Source organism: Stegostoma tigrinum, chromosome 16 (assembly GCF_030684315.1).
Source record: "Stegostoma tigrinum isolate sSteTig4 chromosome 16, sSteTig4.hap1, whole genome shotgun sequence".
Classification (NCBI taxonomy): Eukaryota; Metazoa; Chordata; class Chondrichthyes; order Orectolobiformes; family Stegostomatidae; genus Stegostoma; species Stegostoma tigrinum.
In genome coordinates this window covers 18,069,846-18,090,976 of record NC_081369.1, presented here as the reverse complement: position 1 = coordinate 18,090,976, position 21,131 = coordinate 18,069,846, and the positions used below count along the sequence as shown (strand labels likewise).

The 21,131-nt window shown below is 39.9% G+C and overlaps 1 protein-coding gene across 3 annotated transcripts in view; it reads left to right on the top strand.

The window, feature by feature from the left end:
- Positions 1–21,131, top strand: part of edc4 (enhancer of mRNA decapping 4) — a 94,846-nt gene that overhangs the window by 29,135 nt on the left and 44,580 nt on the right. For 2 of the 3 annotated variants that reach the window (XM_059651632.1, XM_048546928.2), the window contains exons 13-16: positions 667–730; positions 6,977–7,068; positions 7,819–8,015; positions 12,190–12,278. In XM_059651632.1, coding sequence (XP_059507615.1) covers positions 667–730; positions 6,977–7,068; positions 7,819–8,015; positions 12,190–12,278 — 442 coding nt within the window. The remainder of the gene's footprint in view (positions 1–666; positions 731–6,976; positions 7,069–7,818; positions 8,016–12,189; positions 12,279–21,131) is intronic. The other variant, XM_059651633.1, reaches the window with a different exon arrangement.

Below are 21,131 nucleotides of genomic sequence, written 5' to 3'. Positions count from 1 at the left end.
TCGTCCCTCACCCAGTTCTGAATATATCTATATGTTCTCATACCAATATTATCTGCCCCTGCTGCTGTCGTGTTTACTATTTTATTTAAAATTAATTTATAATCTGAAATGTTGCCATTCATATCACAGTGTTAAATTCTTTGTCTCTGATAAGTTGCACATCTCGCCACATAACTGACCTTTTGCAGCGGTTAAGTTGTCTTCTGCCCCTTTTATTTCTGTAACCTAATGCTTCTTGACAATTGGCCAAATGGAAATGGAAATGCACAGCTTAGATAAATCTGAGAATATTTCAAAACCTTGTTTTAAAATTCGAGCAGTTTTAGTGGAGTTAGAGAAGTCATGTGGACCTTCATTTGTAATGCTTTCCTTCTGGTTTGTGGAGACTGGACTACATTTTTTGTACAAGCATCAAATCCTTGATAACTAAATAACATTTACTGACTCAATCCTGTGTAAAATTAGAATATCCAAGGGCACAGAAAGCAAGTAGGAGAGTGAAATTAGACTAGATTGTTTATGTATGGAAGAGTGAATGGCTAAATAGATTTTTTTGAAGTCTTTAATATTCAACAGTTCCAGTATCCTTGCTTCTGCGCTGTCTAATTGCAAAGGTGTTCTTTCATTTGTGTGCCATTTCTGATATATTTAACTTTTTCTTGTCAGAAGGAACTCCTGGCCTTGTTGAATCTTCAGTAGTACAGCTAAAACTATATTGTGTACATACCAAGTAAGTGACACGACTAAGGTTTCACTGAGCTTATTGGTGACTTTCTGACTATTTTATGTATTGTATTTCAGTCTCTTGTATTTCAGATAGATACATATGTTTATGATGAACACAAGATTATGTAATGTATTAATCACTCATAAAACCTAAAAAAGCTAACAGTGCCCTTGAAAAGATATGCAAAAAGTGTTACCCTTGAAGTGGCTTGGATGTTGGTTGTGTGCAGAAGTTATAATCTTGAATAGATTTTCGTTTACAGTTTTACATGTAATTGACTACTGCTTCCCAGCCCATTAGAGTTCTTGCTTACACTGTGAGAAATACGTTAATACTTAAGTATAATCAGTGCTCCTCACCTTTAGCTGACCAGTAATTGTCCCTTGCCTGTGTTGTTCCTGATTTGGGACTTCAGTCGAATGCTGCAAAATGAATGTTTTATCTCATTATTAGAAATGATTTTTGATTATGTTACTGTTGAAATGAAGCTAAAATAGTTAAATAGCTCTGATGAAGGGTCTAGGCTCGAAATGTCAGCTTTTGTGCTCCTGAGATGCTGCTTGGCCTGCTGTGTTCATCCAGCTCCACACTTTGTTATCTAAAATAGTTAAAACCCTTCCTGAATATATAGTGTTCAGAAATAAATAATTTCTTTCAAGGAAAGATAAATTCAGCAGTTTTACACTTTTAAGTATGTAATTGTAACAGCTATTTTGATGGGTGTAGTGTCCCTTCACTTTGATTTGCAGGTTATTTTCAAGGTTTATTGTATTTTCCACTTTTGCCCTAAATACACTTCCTTATACTGAAACATGACACTTGAGGACCCCTCTTCAATAGCCATTCCTAATAATCTGAATTAAAATACAAAGACTCTTCTTTCTCAGTGATAAATATGTGAAATCATCAGTTGGGGAGATCAATGGGAGGAATAATTAAGGCTGTTCAAAATATGTGTCAGTGATTAGAGATATAAGAACAGAAAGGCTGTGCTTCAGTACGGAATTGCGATGTGCAAAAGGATTTGGTTGCACTTGTGTATGAGTCAAAGTTAGAATACAGGTACAGCACATAATCAAGAAGCTTAATGAATTGCTATCCTTTTGCTGTGAGGAATTGAACATAAAAGTAAGGCTGTTTCTGATACATGGCATTGTGAGACCACATCTTGAGTACCCTGTGCAGTTTTGGTCGTCTTATTTAAAGAAGGATGTGAAGGCATTGAAATCGAGAGAGAGATGGTGACGTAGTGGTAATTTCACTAGGCTGAAGGCACGAAGGTCTAGTATAATTCTCTGGGGGAGGGTTTCAAATCCCACTGCCGCAACTGGTGTATTTAAATTTATGCTTACATTGGTATTTCCTTCCTTCTGCGCTAGAAAAGTTTTGGTTCACATTCTTCCCTGAGTGGAGGTGTGTAGAGAAAGGTTGTTTTAAAATGCATGTACGTGTATTGGAGGAAGTTCTGAGGAAGTTAACTAAATTGACTGAAATGTGTGGGTGGTGTTGTGAGGCTGTGTTAGACAAACTGGGATTGCTTCCTTTTGATTTCGAAGAGCAATTGGTGCCTTGAACTGTATAACATCCTGAACGGTCTTGACAAGATGGATGTGGAAAACATGTTTCTCTTGTGGATGAATCCAGAACTTGGCACTGTTTTGAAATTCGGTGTTACCCTTTCTGGGCAGATTTTTTTCTGAGGGTTGTAAGTCTTCGGAACTCTGGCTGAAAATGCCGTCAAGTTACGTTGTTGAATACTTTTAAGGCAGATGTTGATAAATTATTGTTAGACAAGGGTATTGAATCAACAGGGGTAGTTGGAAATGTGGGCTATAAAACACATACATTGTCTTATTGAATGGTGGCACAAGAATGAGGGTCCGAATTGCCTCTTCCTGCTCCGTTTCCAATGTTCATATTGAACTAAAAGTCATTTTTTTGTTGGCTTCCTGGATTCAAATTTAAATGCATCTGTTTGTCAAGCTTCTTGTCATTAAATTAGGGATGCACTCTGTACTTAATCCTGTTCTCAGCTAGTGCCTGTCAATTGCACTTTATTGCAGAATTACAGAATAGTAATCAGACATGTAAATCCTTGTCTAGTTCTGATCAAGCTGAGCACCTTGGCTTCAGTTGTATTATCCAAGTGCCAAGCTGTGAAGTCTGGATGCATTTGCTGCCCTTTTCATTTTAGGTGGTAGACGTCATTGTTTTGGAAGGTGTTGTCACCTTGCTGTGTTACTTGAGTGCGTCCTCTAAGTAGTGCATGCTGTTACCACTATGTGTTGATGATAAAGGGAGTGAATGTTGATAGTGGGTAGATGGCTGCCTTGTCTTGGATGGCAAATTGAGTGTTTTTAGAAATGCACTGATCAAGGCAAATGGAGAGTATTCCAGTCACACTACTTACTTGTGCCTTGTATTTGGTGCATAGGTATTGGGACTACTAGGGGATACAAGAGGTGAGTTAGTCACCAAAGAATTCCTAGCCTCGGACCTGCAAGATTCAGATTCTGGTCCTGTTCGGTTTCTGGTCAGTGGCAACTGCCGAGATGTTCTACGTGAGATTCGAATAATGCCATTGAGCATCAAGGGCCTATGGTTAGATTTTTTTTTTTCTTGTTAGGGATCTTCATTGCCTGACACTTATGTAGCATGAATGTTACTTTGTCAGTTATGAGGACAAATTCTTGAGTATTGACCAGGCCTTGGTACATCTGAACACTGACTGCATCAGTATCTTTGGAGTTCTGAATATTGTGCGGTCATTGGCAAAAGAAACGGCTTTTGACCTTCTCTTCAAAGGAAGATCGTTGACACGCAGCTGAAGGTGGTTGCTTTGATAGCATATTCCCGAGGAAACCTGTTGTGATGTCCTAGGGCTGAGATGGTTGATCTGTGATAGTGGATAGTTTTCCGCTTTTTCACATTGACTCCATTTTTGCTTGAGTTCTTTGATGTCACAGTCAGTTGAATGCTGCCTAGATGTCAAGGGTGATCAGTCCCACCTCAACTCTGGAGGTTAGCTCCTTTGTGCTTGTTTGGACCAAAGCTATAATGAGGTCAAAATTTGCACGGCCCTGCTGGAACCGAAGTTGAGGGTCAGTGATTAGGTTATTTGTTTGCATGTGCTGCTTGATAGCACTGTTGATGACTCTTTCACCAGCAAACTATGGTTGACTGAAGAACCATAATTGACAGGGTTGGATTTGTGCTGCTTTTGAGCGCAAATTTCTGTTTTGTCCGGGTGATGCCAACACTTGCAGTTTCTCCTGTCTTCAGCAGTTTCTTGCTGTCATGTGGACAATGTTCCGTATAAGCTGTGTGAATAAGCAGGCACTCCAAGGTTTTGTGCTTGCCATTCCCAGAAGTTGCTGCCGTGCATGAACGTTAGAGATCCATGCTAAAGTTAGGGAGAACGTAGCATGTGGAGTGATTCAATTTGGTCTATGGCTGGTCTCTGTAATGCTGGGTATACTTGGAGGAGGTCAAGACGAGTAATCCACAAGCACATCTGATTGAATATAGATGCAAGTATTTCAGCCTCCCTTTTGCGCTTATAAATTCAGGTTTCCCCATTGTTGAAGGCAGGGATATTTATGGAAATTACACCTCTTTGTTGTTTTATTACTCATCGTTGTTCATCTAGCAAGGCCCCAGAGTTAGATCTGATCCCTTGTTTGAGGAATTGCTTTGCATTCTTTATTGCATGCTGTTACACTGTTTGGCATGCAAGCAGTCCTTTCTAATTTCACTGTGTTGAAACCTCTATCTTAGGTGTGCCTTGTGCTGCTGCTAGCGTGCCCTCCTGCATTTTTCATTGAACCAGGGTTGATTTTCCAGCTTAAAAACAATGCAGAGTAGGTGATATGTAAAGCCTTGACGTTACACATTGCGGTTCAGTACAATTCTGTTGCTGCTGATGGCTCACAGTTTCTTATAGATGTCCAGTTAGGAATTGCTAGATCTGTTTGAAATCCGCAGCCCAACTGAGGTATCCTTAATGTGAAAACTGGGCCTTTTCTGCACAACGACTATGTGGTGGTGACTCCGACCGATACTATATCATCTCTGGCAGGTAGATTGGTGTGGATAAGGTCAAATGGTTTTTCCCTCCTTGTCAGCTCCCTCAACCCCTGCTGCAGACGTAGTCTGTTGGCCCTGTTCTTTATGGGGTGATAGTTAATAATCACAAGAAGTTTCCTTGCCCATGTTTGACCTAATACCAAGAGACCTCATGGGGTCTTGAATTAATGTTAAGGATTCCCAAGGCAACTTCCTGTCTGCTACTGTGTCTCCAGTTCTAGAACATTCTTCCAGTCCAGTATGTCTTTACCTAGTAGTCATACCCAAATGTGCTGATGGTGTTTGCAACGTTGTCTGTAAGATACGATTTTTGATTATGACTGTCATACTGTTGCTTGATTAGTCTGTGGGCTTTTCTAATTCTGGGACAAGCTGCCAGATGTTGGTAAGAAAAGCTTTACAGTGTTGAAAGGGTTGTGTTTGCCTTTTCCAATGCATAGGTTGATGCCGGTTGATTTGTGGTTTGATACAACTGAGTGGCCCTCAAATCTCTCAGACAATTAGAAGTGCACACTTTGTGGGCCAGGAGTCATGTGTAGGTCAGAGAAGGAAAGGATGGCTGATTTCCTTCCCTGAGGACATTAATGAATAAGATGAGATTTTATGGCAGTCGACACTAGTTGTGTGGACATGATTAGGTTAGCTTTTAATTCCAAATGTTTTTCTCGAATTTAGTTATGTCCTCTAGTGGGATTTCTCAATGGTCCCAGAGCACGAGCTTGGAATTTCCACTGTGCAACTGCTTCCCTACAATTATAGGTGTTGTACTTAGTACTCCAGATGTGATCCCATTGAAGCCCTGTAAGCTGTAATAAAAGCTGTTTACTTGTTTATTTTTATATTAATTTGTGGGACTTGGGTCTCACTGTCTGGCCAACATTTATTGCCCTTCCCTAGCCATCCTTGTACTGAATGGCTTGCTAGGCCATTTCGGAGAGCAGTGGAGAGTCAGCCACATTGCTGTGGGTTTGGAGTCACATGTAGGCCAGACGAGGCGAGGATGGCAGATTTCCTTCCCTGAAGGACATGAGTGAGTTAGATGGGTGATGATTGGCACTGGTTTCATGATCTTCAGTAGGTTCTTAACTCCAGGTAGTTCCTAATTGAATTCAAATTCCACAATTTGCCATGGTGGGATTCAAACCCAGGCCTCCATAATATTAGCTGAGTTTCTGGATTAGTAGTTTAGTGATACTACATTCTGTTCTACCAGATGCCATTTTATTAGTCTGTTGAGAATGAATTATATTTAATTAGTGATTATGCTACAATGCAATTCAACATGCAACCTCTTGAATGCTTCTAATTTCCTGATCACCTCTTAGACTCACTCACTGTTACAGGTTTGGATATTTAAGGGAATCTCCTGTATTCTTGCACTTCAGTGTTGAATGTCCTTGTGTTTTTATTTCTGCCAAAAATTGCATTGAGTAAAATAGTCCCATAAAGTGCTAAAATGCTCAAATGATTATGGATGCAGATTAATCTCCTCTGAAATATGGGCACATCTGTTTTTTTATCAAGATGGGTGATAAGGCCTTAAGACAGAAGCAGAGAATGCAACTTCATTCTAGTTACGTACAAATTGGTATGAACTTGTGTTTTGTCCTCTTTAATCTTGGATTGCTGGTACCATTCCACTTAAATACTTTATCGCTGAAAATCAGTGTGAATGTTAACTGTTGTTGTTTGATAAGGTCACTTGACGTGATGTGTCAGGCTTTGCTATTAAGATAGTTCGAGAAGATATAATACTGTTTTTTCCATCTCTGGACCAAGCCAATTCTCACAGACTATGAAACAAGATTATTGCAGTCACCTTTTGTTGCACAGCTGGATTTCTGAAAATTGCACTGCAAAAACGGTGTTTTCATTATTACTTTGAAATAATAGTCTTGTTAACAGCTTGAGAATCACCATTCAGGCTATTTCATGTTTGGATTGTTGTCTTTGTCCTTTATCCTTTTAAGGAGTCAGTCATAACGTTTTTCATTGCGGCAGAGGAATTGTAAATTTCATTTCATTTAGATTAAATAGAATGTTGTCTCTTCTGTTGAATTGACTATGCAGTGTGACTTGGGGGCGCCATTTCAGGCATAAAATTGAGAACTACAATTGTTTCTTTAATCTTCAAAGCATGTTTTGAATATTGTTTTGTTTCAGAACGCTCCAGGATGTGCAGATTTATTTCCAACCACATCAGAATACAGAAGAACCTGTTTTAATGTCATCTGCTGCCTCCCATGAAGATTTCAGTAAGTTTTACGTTCAGCTTCTTCCTTCAAATTTCATCAGGGTGCCATGTAAAACTATGTATCTACTTAGTTTATGCTGCAATTTTGTCTTTTTACCTTTGCTGAATGCGGTTTTTAAGAACTTCCTTTAGCATGGGGTGTAACATGCAATATCTCACTGTCTTTCAAATAAGTCTGTTATTTGATTTGGTTTTACAGTATCAATGTCAAAATTGTGTAAATTCATTTAACAACAAGTTTAAACATGAAAGTGGACTGCAAATATTATCTAATTGAGCAGATTGTGTCTTACTTTCTGTTTAAAACAGTTGAATTATTGTCTATGTAATTTATCCTGTTCTCAATTTCAGGCTTGCCTATTTTTCCAAAACATTTTTTGAGTTGTTTGAAATCTAGTATATCTGTTTGATACAAAAAAATGTATTTTTTAAATTTGCTTTTTACATACCTCTTTCACCAAACTTGCAATGATCTGTTCTAAACCTGTTAACTTTCACATTAGCCATGTGTTGTGCCCTAAAATATCAACTTGTTTTTGTTACCTTGGAGTTTACTTTTGGACAATCTCCTGCCTTTTGTATATGGTTAAGAAAGTGATCATATATGGGAGATGTGTGTTCTGTAAGAGGCTTGTGTGTAAGGCTTCACTGTCACCATCAATGATGAAATATGATTCTTCAGTTGAGTTTATTAGTTGGGATGGAAATTATTGGAATTAATTATACTGGATGTTTAATTTTGCTTTTGAAGCTTTTGCAGATCGTTTAACAGATATAAGTGTTGAAGGGCCAGCGTCAGAAAAGGGATCTAGCAGAGGTTCTCAGCATGATTTGCGGCGTATAGTGGATCTTCCAGCTCCTACAGACTTTCTCTCTGTCTCCAATGATGTGAAACCAAAGCTAATGACTCCAGATGCTTTCATGACTCCTAGCACTTCACTACAACAGGTGAGTGTTGATTAATATTTTTATCTGAAGATTCTCTGATGAAATTTTGCTTTTTGTCAGTGAAGAATGTCTACTGAGGGATTTACAGATGGCGGCAAGGGCATTACGGAAGTATTAAATTTGTAATTTGCATCTTCCTTACAAAAGACGAGAATGCTGCTCAGGGCATGGTGACAGAAGAAGAAAGCCTTTCGTTAGAAGAGATCAAAATTAGTAAGGATGAAACCTTGGATAGATTGTCGGCAATTAAAGTTAACAAGGCATGCCGACTGGATGAAAAGCATCTAAGGATTTTGAAGGAAGCGAGGTTTGAAATTGTGGAGACGCTGGCCTCAATATCCCAGCCTTCCCTTGGGGGAAGTGCCAGAAAACTGCAGAATTACCAACATTACAGTCTTGTCCATAAAAGGTTGTAAGGATAATTCCAGCAATTACAGACTAGTTAATTTAGCTTGAGTAATGGGGAAAGTTTTGGAAACAGTTATGCACAACAGACCCAGTAGTCTCATGGAAAAGAGATTGATTAGGAAGAGTCAGCATGGATTTCTAAAGGGGAAATCACATTTATCTAACTTGGGGATTTTGAAGAGGTAACAGAAAGGATTGACAGGGATAACGCTTCTGGAAATTCACGTATTCATAAGGCATTTCGTCAGGCACTCCACAACACACTTGTGAGGAAGGTTTAGGTCATGGTACAGAAGGGGCAGCAGCAACATAGGTGCAAAATTGGTTGAGTGATAAAACAGGGAGCGATGATCAATGGATGCTTTGCTGTCTTGAGAAAGTTGCCCAGTGATCGCTATCTGGGACCCTTCCTTTTCCTGATATATAATAATAATCTGGATCTTGGTGTGCAGGAGGCAGTTACCAAGTTTGCAGAAAACACTAAACCTGGAAGAACTGTCAATTGTGAGAAAGATAGTGTTGAACTGCAAAAGATTATCGAGACGTTGGTGGAGTTAGTGGATAGGTGGCAGTTGCGGTACAATGCAGAGCAGTGTGGGGTGATGCACTTTGGTTGGAAGAACACTCACAGATAATATAAAATATTAAAGGAGATGCAGGAGCAGGGGGATCTGGGTGCATATCTGCATTGATCTTTTGAAGCTGGCAGGACAGGTGGAGGGAGCAGTAAATAAAAGCACGCAGTGTTATTAACAGCTTTATTAATAGGGGAATAGGATATAAAAGCAAGGAGTTGACAGTGATCTTGAAATTGTGCAAGATACTTGTTAGACCTCACCTGGAGTTGTGTGCAGTTGTGGGTGCCAAGTCACAGGGATGATGTGAATAAATTGCAGTGAGTGCAGAAGTGATCCCAAGTATGAGAAACTTAAGCTGAGAGGATAGATTGAAGATGTTGAATCAGAGTCATACAGCTTGGAAACAGACTCTTCGGTCCAACCTGTCCATGCCGACCAAGTTTCCCAATATAAACTGTTCCACTTGTCTGCATTTGGCCCAGATCCCTCCAACCGTTACTATTCATATTCCTATCCAAATGTCTTTTAAACACTGTAACTATATCTGCATCCACCACTTCCTTTGGCAGTTCATTCCATATATGAACCACCCTCTGTATGAAGAAATTGCCTGTCAGGTCCCTTTTAAATCTTTCTCCTCTCCTCAAAAATATGCTCCCTGGTTTTGAACTTTCCCATTTAAGGGAAAAGACCTTTGCTAATCACCTTATCTATGCCCCTCATGATTTTGTCAAACTGTATAAGGTCACCCCTCAACCACCTTTGCCCTAGGAAAAAAGTCTCAGCCTATGCAGCTTCTCCTTATAACTCAAACCCTCCAGACCCAGCAGCATCTTGTAAATCGTGTCTGAACCCAAACCAATTTAATAATATCCGTCCAAAAGCAGAGGAACAAGAACCATACACAATATTCCAGAGGAGGCCCCACCAACATTCTGTACAACCTCAGCATGACATCCAGGCAATCAATGAAGGCAAGTGTGCTAAATACCTTCTTAATTATCCTGTCTACTTGAAATGCAACTTTCAAAGGACTATGTACCTGAACCCCTAGGTCACTTTGTTCGACAGCACTATCCAGGACCCTACCGTTAATTGTATAAATCATGATCAGTAATGTCACTACTGCTGAATTCCTCATTGCCCTATCCTTGACCAGTTATACCAACAGTTTGAATAATAAAGCAAGTCTGACATGTACTATCACATGCTAATTTTCCTCTGAAGTTGTATCTTATGATTTAGACATCTATTGTTGGATCAACCTCTTGCAATTTTCCTGTTGGGAATGTGTTCACCACAGGAGCCGCAGTATTTCTAGAGGAAAGCCTATTGTCAATTTCTCAGGATAACTAGGGACAGGCAATGCCAGTGTTTTTCAGAACAAATTAAAACTAAATCATCCAGCAGGAAGCCTTCCTATATCTACTCTGAAATCAAAAAAGATTCAGCTCTGTTGTGCAAACTTACATTTGGAATGGGCAGGTTGTCTTATGAGGAAGGTTGTGTTCTCTGAGTTTAGAAAAATAAGATGTGATTTGATTAGAAATTTAAAATCCTGCACAGTCTTGACAAGATAGATGTAGAAAGGCTGTTTCCTCTAATGGGGAAATATAGGTTTAAAGTCACAATTTTTTTTTCTTAGGGCTGAGTGTCTTTGAAACACTTTTCTTGTGAAGGTAATGATTGAATATTTCTAAGATAGAAACAAGTAGATTCTTGTTAAACCAGGTATTGAAAGGTTAGCAGGTTGGATGGAAATTTAGATTTGAGATTGCAATCAGATCAGCTGTGGTCTTATGGAAAAGTGGAGCGAGCTTGAGGGGTGAATTGCCTACTCTCTCTCCTAATTGTATTTTTGTTAAAGGTAGTTAATACCCCAGAGAATTAATTTGCATCAAAAGATGAGCTCTGCCCATCAGAATTTAAAGGACTGTTTCTTGGAGGACCACACCAACATTGTGGGCCGTGACCGACAATTAGGATCTTTTCTCCCTGGGGAGAAGGAAACTGAGAGGAGATTGAAGTTTTCGAAATCATGAGCGGCTGTACAGAGTAGATGGGGTGAAGATATTTCCACTTGTAAAAGGAACAATAACGTGAGGGCATAGATTCAAAGTGACGTGCAAAAACGAAGCAAAAGTCATTGGAGGCTGCACTGATGATGTTACCCAGCAGGTTAATGAAATGTCTGCGGAACAACGAACCAGCTAGGTGAGTCCACCAACGACAACATCCACAACCCGAGCTACAAATCCACTCTAAAACCTTAGAAGCAATGGTATTGTGAGAAACAGCGAAGAGCAAGGGTGTGGAATGCACTGCTTGGAAATGTGTCAAAGGCAGGTTCAGTTGGGGCATTCACGAGGGCATTGGATGTTTTTTTTTCCAGACAGTAATGGTATGTAGGGATAAGGCAGAGATGGGCACTAGATAGCTGAGCCAGTGCAGTTGCAGTGTTCCAGATAGCCTCGTTCTGCCTTTGTAGTGATTCTGAATGTGTCATTCTTAGCTCTAGCTGTAAACTTCCCAGCTTGGCAGTATTAGGAGGATGAACACCTTGAGTCGTTACGTTAGAACCTCACTTTGAAAGGAGCTCATTGCACCTTCACCCCAACTCCGGAAATGTGTATGTGTTATCCCCCTCCAGTGAACTTAGCAGTCTTGTATTGGTAACCTTAAACAGTTACAATGAGTGACACTCCTGTTTGAAAATTATTGACTGTTCTGTGCTGTGGAGCAGCATTCATTCGAGTGTGGGTTGGAGTTGCCAAATCCATTTTACTGTGGAGGTTTATATCACCAGAAGGAGCTAACTTTCTGTCTGGCTCCCAGAAATGGAAGAATGACATGTTAACCCAGACTGTCTTGTTGCTGAGAAAGGGACTGCTGGTAAAGTCTTTCAGTCAAAGTTCCTTTGTGCTGGAACATTTAGTGTTTAAAGTACATCATCTATAGTCACTACCAGTCAGACCTTTGAGAATGCTTGTATTTGCATGCTGTTGAGTTTTGACCTCCGGCAACATGTTGCGGTCCAGGTTCTAATGTGCTGAATGTCAAGCTACTACTAAATCAACTCAGAAGCAAACCGGTCAGTTCACAAAGTGTTTCCGTTTACTGTGGCTTAGCTGACTGTACCTGTCCTCTGGGTGTTGTGCAGGTTTGACTGAATATTTTGTTGTGGACAGATCTCTGTATCACCCGGAAGCAGTGTAAGCACTTTGACTGCAGTGACTGGTTTGAGTAGCAGCTCCGCTAATGAGACTGGTTCATCAAGGTAGGCAACTGTATTACTTACTCAAAAGTGTAAGTGTGAATTTAAGAGTATATGTAATTCTGCTGAATTTTGTTTTAATTCTGTATCTTTTTCAATTTCCATGTTAAATGCTGAGGAGGATTTGAACTGTCAGTCTGTCTTTCTTTTGCGATTATTGACAATGGTTATATGGTCAGCTTTTCTTCCAAACTTCTATTGAATTCAAGTTTCACCATCTGCTGAGTGGGATTCAAGCTCATGTCCCCAGAACATTCAACTTGGATTCTATATTACTAGCCCTGAGACATTACAACTATGCTATCACCTGTCCATTAATAAATATAGCTTCCAGTATATGCAAATGTGCAAATACGCTTCCAATCTGACTGGCAATCCTAAATTGGTTGTCATCATAACTTGTTGCACACTCAGCCTTATCTAGCAAATGTCCAATTATAGAGGCAGATGTACTGCTGAACATTGTTGCAAGTTTTGCTAACACAGTTGGATGGATGCCATCATTACCTTGCTTGTTGCGAACAGCCATGGCGAGAAACTGTTTGATATGAACTTTGGACATATACCTACGTAACTGGCATTGCACTGGTACTGAAATTCACCTACAGATCATTTACACATTTATGTGATAGCACATCTTTTTGGCTTGGCGACAATATCTGTCACGGTGTGAACACCATTTATTTCTTACACAGTTGTGGGGCTGATGATAATCTGAGTTGAGTTTCCTTATTACTGTACTTAGAACTGAGTACTAATGTATAGCTTTTTTATATCAGAGAATGAAGGAATTTTGAGGTGACTTAATAGGAGTTTTCAAAATAATGAATGGGTTTGATGAAATTGATCCTGAATTTCAGATTGGGTTAAAAAATTAGACACAATTTTAAGAATTGAGTAAAACACTTGAAATCATCAGTGCTGTAGTAGATACTGTTGAAGCAAATAATACCTGTTCTAAGAGACAACTGTAGATATTTTTGCGTTAAGTGGAGAATATCAGGGCTAATAAAACAACGCCAACTTTGGATGATGATGGACATTAAAATAGAAATATTGGTCCAAATGTTTCTTCTTCTCGGTCATGTTATTTTTGTTAATGGCCAAATTTTACAGTGTAAAGCTATTCAGTCGGATATGTCAACACTGAGTATGGAATTGTTATCAGTTGTGATATTCAGTGGCACTTGACCACGCAAAAAACTACTCACCAATGCTTAATTTGGATTCTAGCAAGATCACTCAGTTCCAGATTTTGTTGTAGTGCATATCCAAGATGGACTAAAGAACTGAATTCCAAAGATAAGAGTCATAGAAGTAGACAGCGTGTAAACAGGCCCATTGGCCCAAATTGTCCATGCTGACCAGGTTTCCTAAACTAAATTAGTCCTATTTGTCTGCATTTGGCCCATATCTGTCTTAAGCCTTTCCTTTCTGTGTACCTGTCCAAATGTCTGTTAAATGTTTAATTGTACCTGTCTCCACCATTTCCTCTGGCAGCTTGTTACGCATATGCATTACCCTCTGTGTGAGAAAGTTGTCCCTCAGGTCTCTTGTTAAATCTTTCCCCTCTTGTGGTAAAACTGTTCCCTCTAGTTTTGGACTTTGCTACCCTGGGGAAAAAGACCATGGCAGTTCACGTTATCGATGCCCCTCATGATTTTATAAACCTCCATAAGGTCACCCCTCAGCCTCCTATGCTCTAGGGAAAAAGTACTAGCCTATCAAGCCTCCTTATAATTCAAACCTTCCAGTCTCTGTAACATTCTTGTAAATCTTTTTTGCACCCATACCAATTTAATAACCTTCTTCCTGTAGCAGTGACCAGAATTGTGTGCAGTACTCCAAATGTTGCCGAACCAATGTCTTGTAGTACTATAATATGACATTCTGTACTCAGTGATCTGACCGATGAAGGCAAGTGTGCTAAACACTGTCTTCACCACGTTGCCTACCTATGATACGACTTACAAGGAACTATGCACCTGGACCCCAGGTTTCTCTATTTGACAACATTCCCCAAAGCCCTACCAGTAACTTTGTAAGTCCTATACTGTTTGTCTTATCAAAATGCTACACCTCACGTTTATCTGAATTACATTCCCATCAGCCATTCCTTAGCCCAAAGGCCCAGTAGATCAAGATCCCATTGTACGCTTGGATAATCTTCTTCACTGTCCACTCTACCACCACTTTTGGTGTCAGCTGCGAACATTCCAACCATTCTTCCAAAATTCTCATCCAAATCTTTTACATACTTGATGATCATCAGTAGACCCAGCAGTGATCCTTGCGGCGCATTGTTGGCCACAGGCCTCGGTCTGGATGCTAAGGAACTCGGGGAAGTAGATCCTCAAACCTCTGACTTCTTTTGTCAAACCAGTTTTGTATCAGTTTGCTTAGTTCTCCCTCGATCCCATGTGACCTAAACTACTAACCAGTTGACAATGCAGTACCTTGTTGAAGGCCTTGCTTAAGTCCACATAGACACTAATGTCAAATAATGCCCACAGCCATCTTGGTCATTCCTTCAAAAACTGAATCAAATTTGAGAGAATTTCCCACAAAGAAAGCCAAGCTGACTATCCCTAATCAATCTTTGCCTTTTTAAATGCATGCAGATCCTGTCTCTCAGAATCCTCTCAAACAACTTACCACCACTGTTGTTAGGCTCACTGGTCTGTAGCTCCTTGACTTTTTCTTGCAGCTTTCCTTAAATAATAGCACAACATTAGCCAACGTCCAGTCTACAACACCTCACCCGTGGTTGTCAATGATACAGCTGCCTCTGCTGGGGAGAGATAGTAGGAACTGCCGATGCTGGAGAATCTGAGATAACACGGTATGAGGCTGGATGAACATAGCAGGCCAAGCAGCATCAGAAGAGCAGGAAAGCTTGACGTTTCGGGTCGGGACCCTTCTTGGAACTCAGGGAAGTTATTAGTGAGGTCTTGAAAAGAGTCCACAGAGGTGGTGATGCTGGAGGTTTTAAAGCAAAGCTAGATAAGTCCCTTCTTCCCTGATGCTGCTTGGCCTGTTTCTGCTGGGGCCCTGCAATTTCTTCTGTACCTTCCGGCAATGTAATGGGATACACTTGATCAGGTTGTGGGACTTATCTAGCTTTGCTTTAAAACCTCCAGCATCACCACCTCTGTGGACTCTTTTCAAGACCTCACTAATAACTTCCCTGAGTTCCTTAGCTTCCATGTCTTTCTCCAGTGCTATAATGAACGTAGTAGCCTATATCACGGTGGTCATCTTGACAGGCCATGAGGCTATTCAACACGGTCCACTTTGTGCATTCTGAATGTAGCTTATTAGGCCCTGCATAACTGCATTTAAAGAGACCTGGACATGGTATCTATAGCTATAGCGGAGCTAGATGCTCATAGAGGAAAACATCATTCCATTCACTGTAATAACTACTCAATGACTGCTGCAAGGAACGTCACAGTGCAAATAATTGATGCAGGAGCTGTTTTACAGTTTACTTTTGTCCCTGCTTCCTAAGCGCGCCTCTCATCTCCAAGTACATGATAAATATTGTGATCCTGTACCCATAGCAGAACATCATAAATATGAAATTTCCTTGGTCCTCTGTCATTGTTGTTAGGCAGCTGTATGGTAGCTTGATATTGCAATGTAACAGCATTAGGAGGTAGAGTATTTAACCCCTTTGCCATTGAATTAGTTAAGGCTGATGTGCTTGACTCTGCTTTGTTCCATTTGCTTCAGTATCCTTGCATGATTTAAAAAAAAATCTATCAATCTCCATTTTGATTTCATAATTAAAAACAAAAGTGCTGTCAGGACACTACCTAAGGCAACAATTATTTAAATTATACACACAAAGAGCTAAATGAGTAATAACAGTATATGAATGAGGGACTGCACTTGAAATTATGCATCACTTGACTAGTGTGATATTGTGTGGTCTTAAATCACTCATCATAGTGTTAGAAGTGCAGACATTTGCTGATTAAACATGCTGTTCAATCCATTTGAAACTCTTTGAAGTGGTCTGTTCAACTTCCAGGGTTTGGGCTTGCAAGTGGTAAATAAAATTGGTATAACACAAGTGTAGTCAATGACCGCTTCCAGTGAAAGAATCAAACCTTCTCCCTTTGACATTCAGTGAGATTACCATCAATGAGTCTCCTATCATTATTGTATCAGAGTTTATCATTGACCATGAAACTTAACTGGACCAAGTATGTCAGTATTGTGGCATGATTTGACATAGTGGTAGTGCAAGGCCTAAGATTAGGTCCTACCATCTTCTCTGAAATGCATCATAACATGTCCAAACAGGTTGAGAAAAAAAATCTACAAATATTGTGGTGACAAAGAAAGATCAGAGGCTGGGAATTTTGACAACTGACAACTTATCCTCCAAATATTGTCCATCATTCATTCACTTTCTTAATCAGTCATTTGTTCTGTTACTGGGGTACAGTGCCAGAAGTGTGTACCATTCACAAGGTACAATGCAGCAATTTGCGAAAGCTCATCTTGACAGCACATTTCAAACCCATGACCTCTACCACCCAGAAAGACTGGTGCAGCAGAACATACAGGAATGCACCACCTGTGCATGCTCCCCTGAGTTACAGTTTCGTGATTGGGAACCGTGTGGTTGTTCTTCCACTGTTGCTGAGTCAAAAGCTTGGAACTCCCCATATGACATAGTTTGGAAATACTTGTATTACATCAACTACAGTGGTTCATGACGGTGACTCACCACAGCTACCTTGAGTGTAGTTAGGATAAGCATTTCTTATGATTCATTTATGGGATGTGGGTATTCCTGCCTGGCCAACTCGTATTCCTTCATCTTAACTCCCACTGCCTTCATTTCCTCCTTGTTGTGCATCTTGTCCACTTGGATGCCTGATTTCCTAAGACCAGATCCAGCAGTGTCCTCCTGAGTACAACTGGAAATGTAATCTTGCAGAAAACTCCCCTGCACACTTTAGCAGAAGTTTCTCCCCTTCCATACCCTATTCTCAACCTTTTGTTTTCCTCCAGTCTACTCTAGGGTAATTAAAATCACCAACTGTCAAAACACTACTCATCCTGCAGATTTTTGTAATCTGCCTAGAGATGCTGTCTTCTACATCCTCCCCACTTTCTGGAGGCCTATTACAAATACCTAACAAGATTACTGCTCCATTCCCGTTTTTCTCACCTCTAAATATATAGATTTTAATTCAGGAACAATATTTCATTCAAGGGCAATAATACTCTTTGAGAAAGACTGTTACACTTCTTCTCTTGCCCACCCTGTTTCTGCTAAAAGCCTTTTAACCTGAGATATTCATTCCTGTGCTGACTTGAACCGTGTTTCTGTCAGTGCTTCTATTGTCATATCCCTCAGACCAATTTATGCTTCTCGATACTTTGTGTATTTACATGTGCACAATTTAATCCTGCCCTTGTCTTAGCAATGGAAGGTGATCATTGTCAATACTGAAGCCTTCCCTCATCATCTTTGCCCTACTCACTATCTTTTGTCTTTTACACTTTCTGGTACTTCCAAAACTTGGCCCATTTGTCAACCCACCTCAACTGTCCATAAAACCATTCTGCTCTGCCCTGCCCTGCCCCGCCCCCAACGCCTACACACCACCCTCTCAACTAGGAGATTAGTTCTGTTTTTGCTCAGTTGAAGCCTGTCTCTTCAGAACAGCTTTCTTTTTTCCCGAAAATGATTTGTGTCTCAAAATTCTAAACTCCTTCTTTCGACACCACCCCTCAAGCCACACATTTACCTCCCTGATCTGTCTTCGTCTAAATGATGAAGCCTGTGCCACAAGTAATATTACTGAGATTGCTACCTTAGAGGTCCTGCATTTCAACCTACTTCCCAGCCCCTGAAATTGATCCTGCAAGACCTCCAAGCTGTTCCTCCCTATGTTGTTGGTTTCCACGTGAACCACCACCATTGATTGTTCATCCTCCCTTTCAAGATGTTTATCCACTTGTTGTGTTATGTCCTAAACCTTTGCACCAGGGAGACAACAGACTCAACAGGCCTCGTGATCTCAGCTGCAAACTAGACTGTCTATCCCTTAAACTACTGAGTCACGCACTGCTACTACCTTGCTAATTTGCCTATCAGCTTCTCTCTCTCTCTCTCTCGCTTCCCAGAGTAGCCTCAGGCACTATGATAGTGTGGTTTTTCCCTCAAGTTATCCATCACTGACTCAGTCATATTGCTCACTAAACAGGCACCTAAAATTTCATACTGTTAGACAGCTTCAAGAAGTCCTGGGTTTTCTGGACCTCCGTCATCTTTTCTTTCGGCAAATGGTCAATCACTCACCTACCATCTCTGTACTCCTTGCCTGCCTCTCGTACTGTAGAGTGACCACTCTTTGGTGTGACTCATCGAGAAGCCTCACTCCTCTTTGTGTGGCCTGTAGTCAGGAGAGTCACTGCTCCAAATCAGCCACATGTTGTTGAAAGACTCTCGCTCTTCATGCAGATGTGACTGTTCTGGATGTCTTGTGAACCCCAAACCACCTATATCTTATGTGCCTCACACGTCACAAGCTTTCCCAGAGCCCCTGCTATCTTTACTGGTTAAGCTGATGCATGCTGCTGATGGCTGCAAACGACTTTCTAACGGCCTCACTGTCTTGTGGTTTGAGGAGGAATCGACTAGTACATTTTCAATATCCATTTGAAAATCCATCTACGTTATATCTAATCCCAACAGGTTTTTCTAAATTTTTTTTTCATGAGATGTGGGTCTCATCGACATGGTTAGGATTCATTGCTCATCCCTGACATCCACTTAATTGAATGGCTTCCCAGGCTATTTCACAGGCTGTTAAGAGTCAACCACATTGCTGTGTATCTGGAATCGCATGTAGGTCAGACCAGTAAGACTGACTGATTTTCATCCCTAAAAGATATTTGTGAAGCAGATGGATTCTACAACTATTGATGATTGTTCTCATGGTACCGATGTTGAGAGCAGTTTTATATTCCAGATTATTAGTTGAATTTAAATTACTTTGCTCCTTTTGTGGAATTATGGTGGATTTTGAATCAGTGTTCCCAGAGTATTAGTCTGGGCCTCGAGGTTAGTAATCCAGTGACATCACAGTATGCAACCATCTCACTGATATTTAAATATATGACATCATTGATTGCAAGATTATGCATGCCATGGTTCCTTAGATTTACTGCTTATTTAAAGTTGTCAAGATGTTAACAATACTTCTAAATTTTCAGTCAGTGATTATAATATGCAGAGTCAAGAGACTTAGTAGAAGGAAGGGTGCAAATGTGCACTGAGATAATTTAAAATGTATTTGTTAGAGATCTACTTGAGAGGTTGGTGAAACATTATTATCAGTTGCTTTCTGGAGGAGAAAAATATTTTGGCTACTTCAGACTGCTGGTAGAAATGAATTTGTACCTTGCAAACCTGACTTCTCTAGATAAGTCTTTGTATGGGTGCTGCAGTTCTTTATCTTAGTTTCCATCTGTTTAGAGGGCAACTTCTCTTTTATATTTGAATACATAAACCATTGCAAGTGAATGTTTGCATTTTTCCTTTTTATGAAATATCCATACAATTTTGCATTAGCTCATAAATTATATTCACAATTTGTGCTGTATTCCGATCTAATGTGTTTTTCAATTTCTTTAGTGTGGCATATTTGCTTGACCTGATCGCTTTAAGATTGCTGTATGGTAGTGCACATATGCATCTTTATGGTGGTATTTTATACGCATAACCTTTTTATTGAACAGTGGGGTATGTTCAGATTCCTATGCAGCGGTTCTTTTGCACAGTTTAGAGGGAATGTTGTTTCGATCTGTTGTTCAAAGTTAAATGTTGTACCATTTTTCAATAAATTGTTACTGTTTGTATTAACAACAATTTATAAGCCAAGAATAAATACTAACTGCAAATAATTGAAAATGTTATGCCAGTGAGAGGCCCTGGCCCTGAAAAGCACATGTTGCATACCTGCAGTCCTCACTTCAAGTTCTGGTTCTGTCCTCATGACTGGAATCAAGGTTAAAGCTGGAGTTAGGTTCCTTTGGGTATTTGCTTGCCTGGAAAAACCAACGTGCAAGTTGAAAGTCTATTATCTGTGTACAGAACTTGCAAACTAAAATGTTAGTAATTATCTAAGAAATTCAGTGCAGCATACAATATTTTGGGAAACTTTTCACTCATCTGTATTTTTAGATTGATAGACCCTGTGTGCTAATAAAAGTTGTTTGCAGCAGACCTGAGACTCTACTACTGCGCTAACTAATGCCGTCCATGAGATGGAGCCGTTTAGTGCCAGTTCAGAACAGAAACCAAGGGAATGGAGTACTTGAAAACTGATCTCAGGTCTCTGATCTAAAGGTTCACTAAGAACTCGCGATGTAGTGCCAGCTGATATCATTATGACTCTAGCACATGATGACACGCAACAATGTTAAAATAGAAATTATGTAATTTGAAGTAAAGGGCAGTTAAAGTAAATTTATATTCAAAACAAAATTACATTAATTGGCAACATGGTAATAGCTGTGAAAAATTGAATTTCATCTTTGTGATGATTCTAGATGTTTTTAATATTTTTCCCATGTTTGATGTTTTGTCTTTACCTGAATGCCACTTATGTCCCAATTGTTCTTCCACTCTGAAAAATTAAAAACATGAAGGTTATTTCTGTTTGTTACTTCCTGGTTTACTGTCCGAGAAAATTCTGCAATGTGATTAGCAGCTTAGCCTCCTTGATAATGTCACTGGCTAGCCACCAGTGATTTCCTAAACCCAATTGTGATGTGCTATGGAATTAACAAATTCTGCAGATTTGTCTTGGATACGTTTGTGTGTAG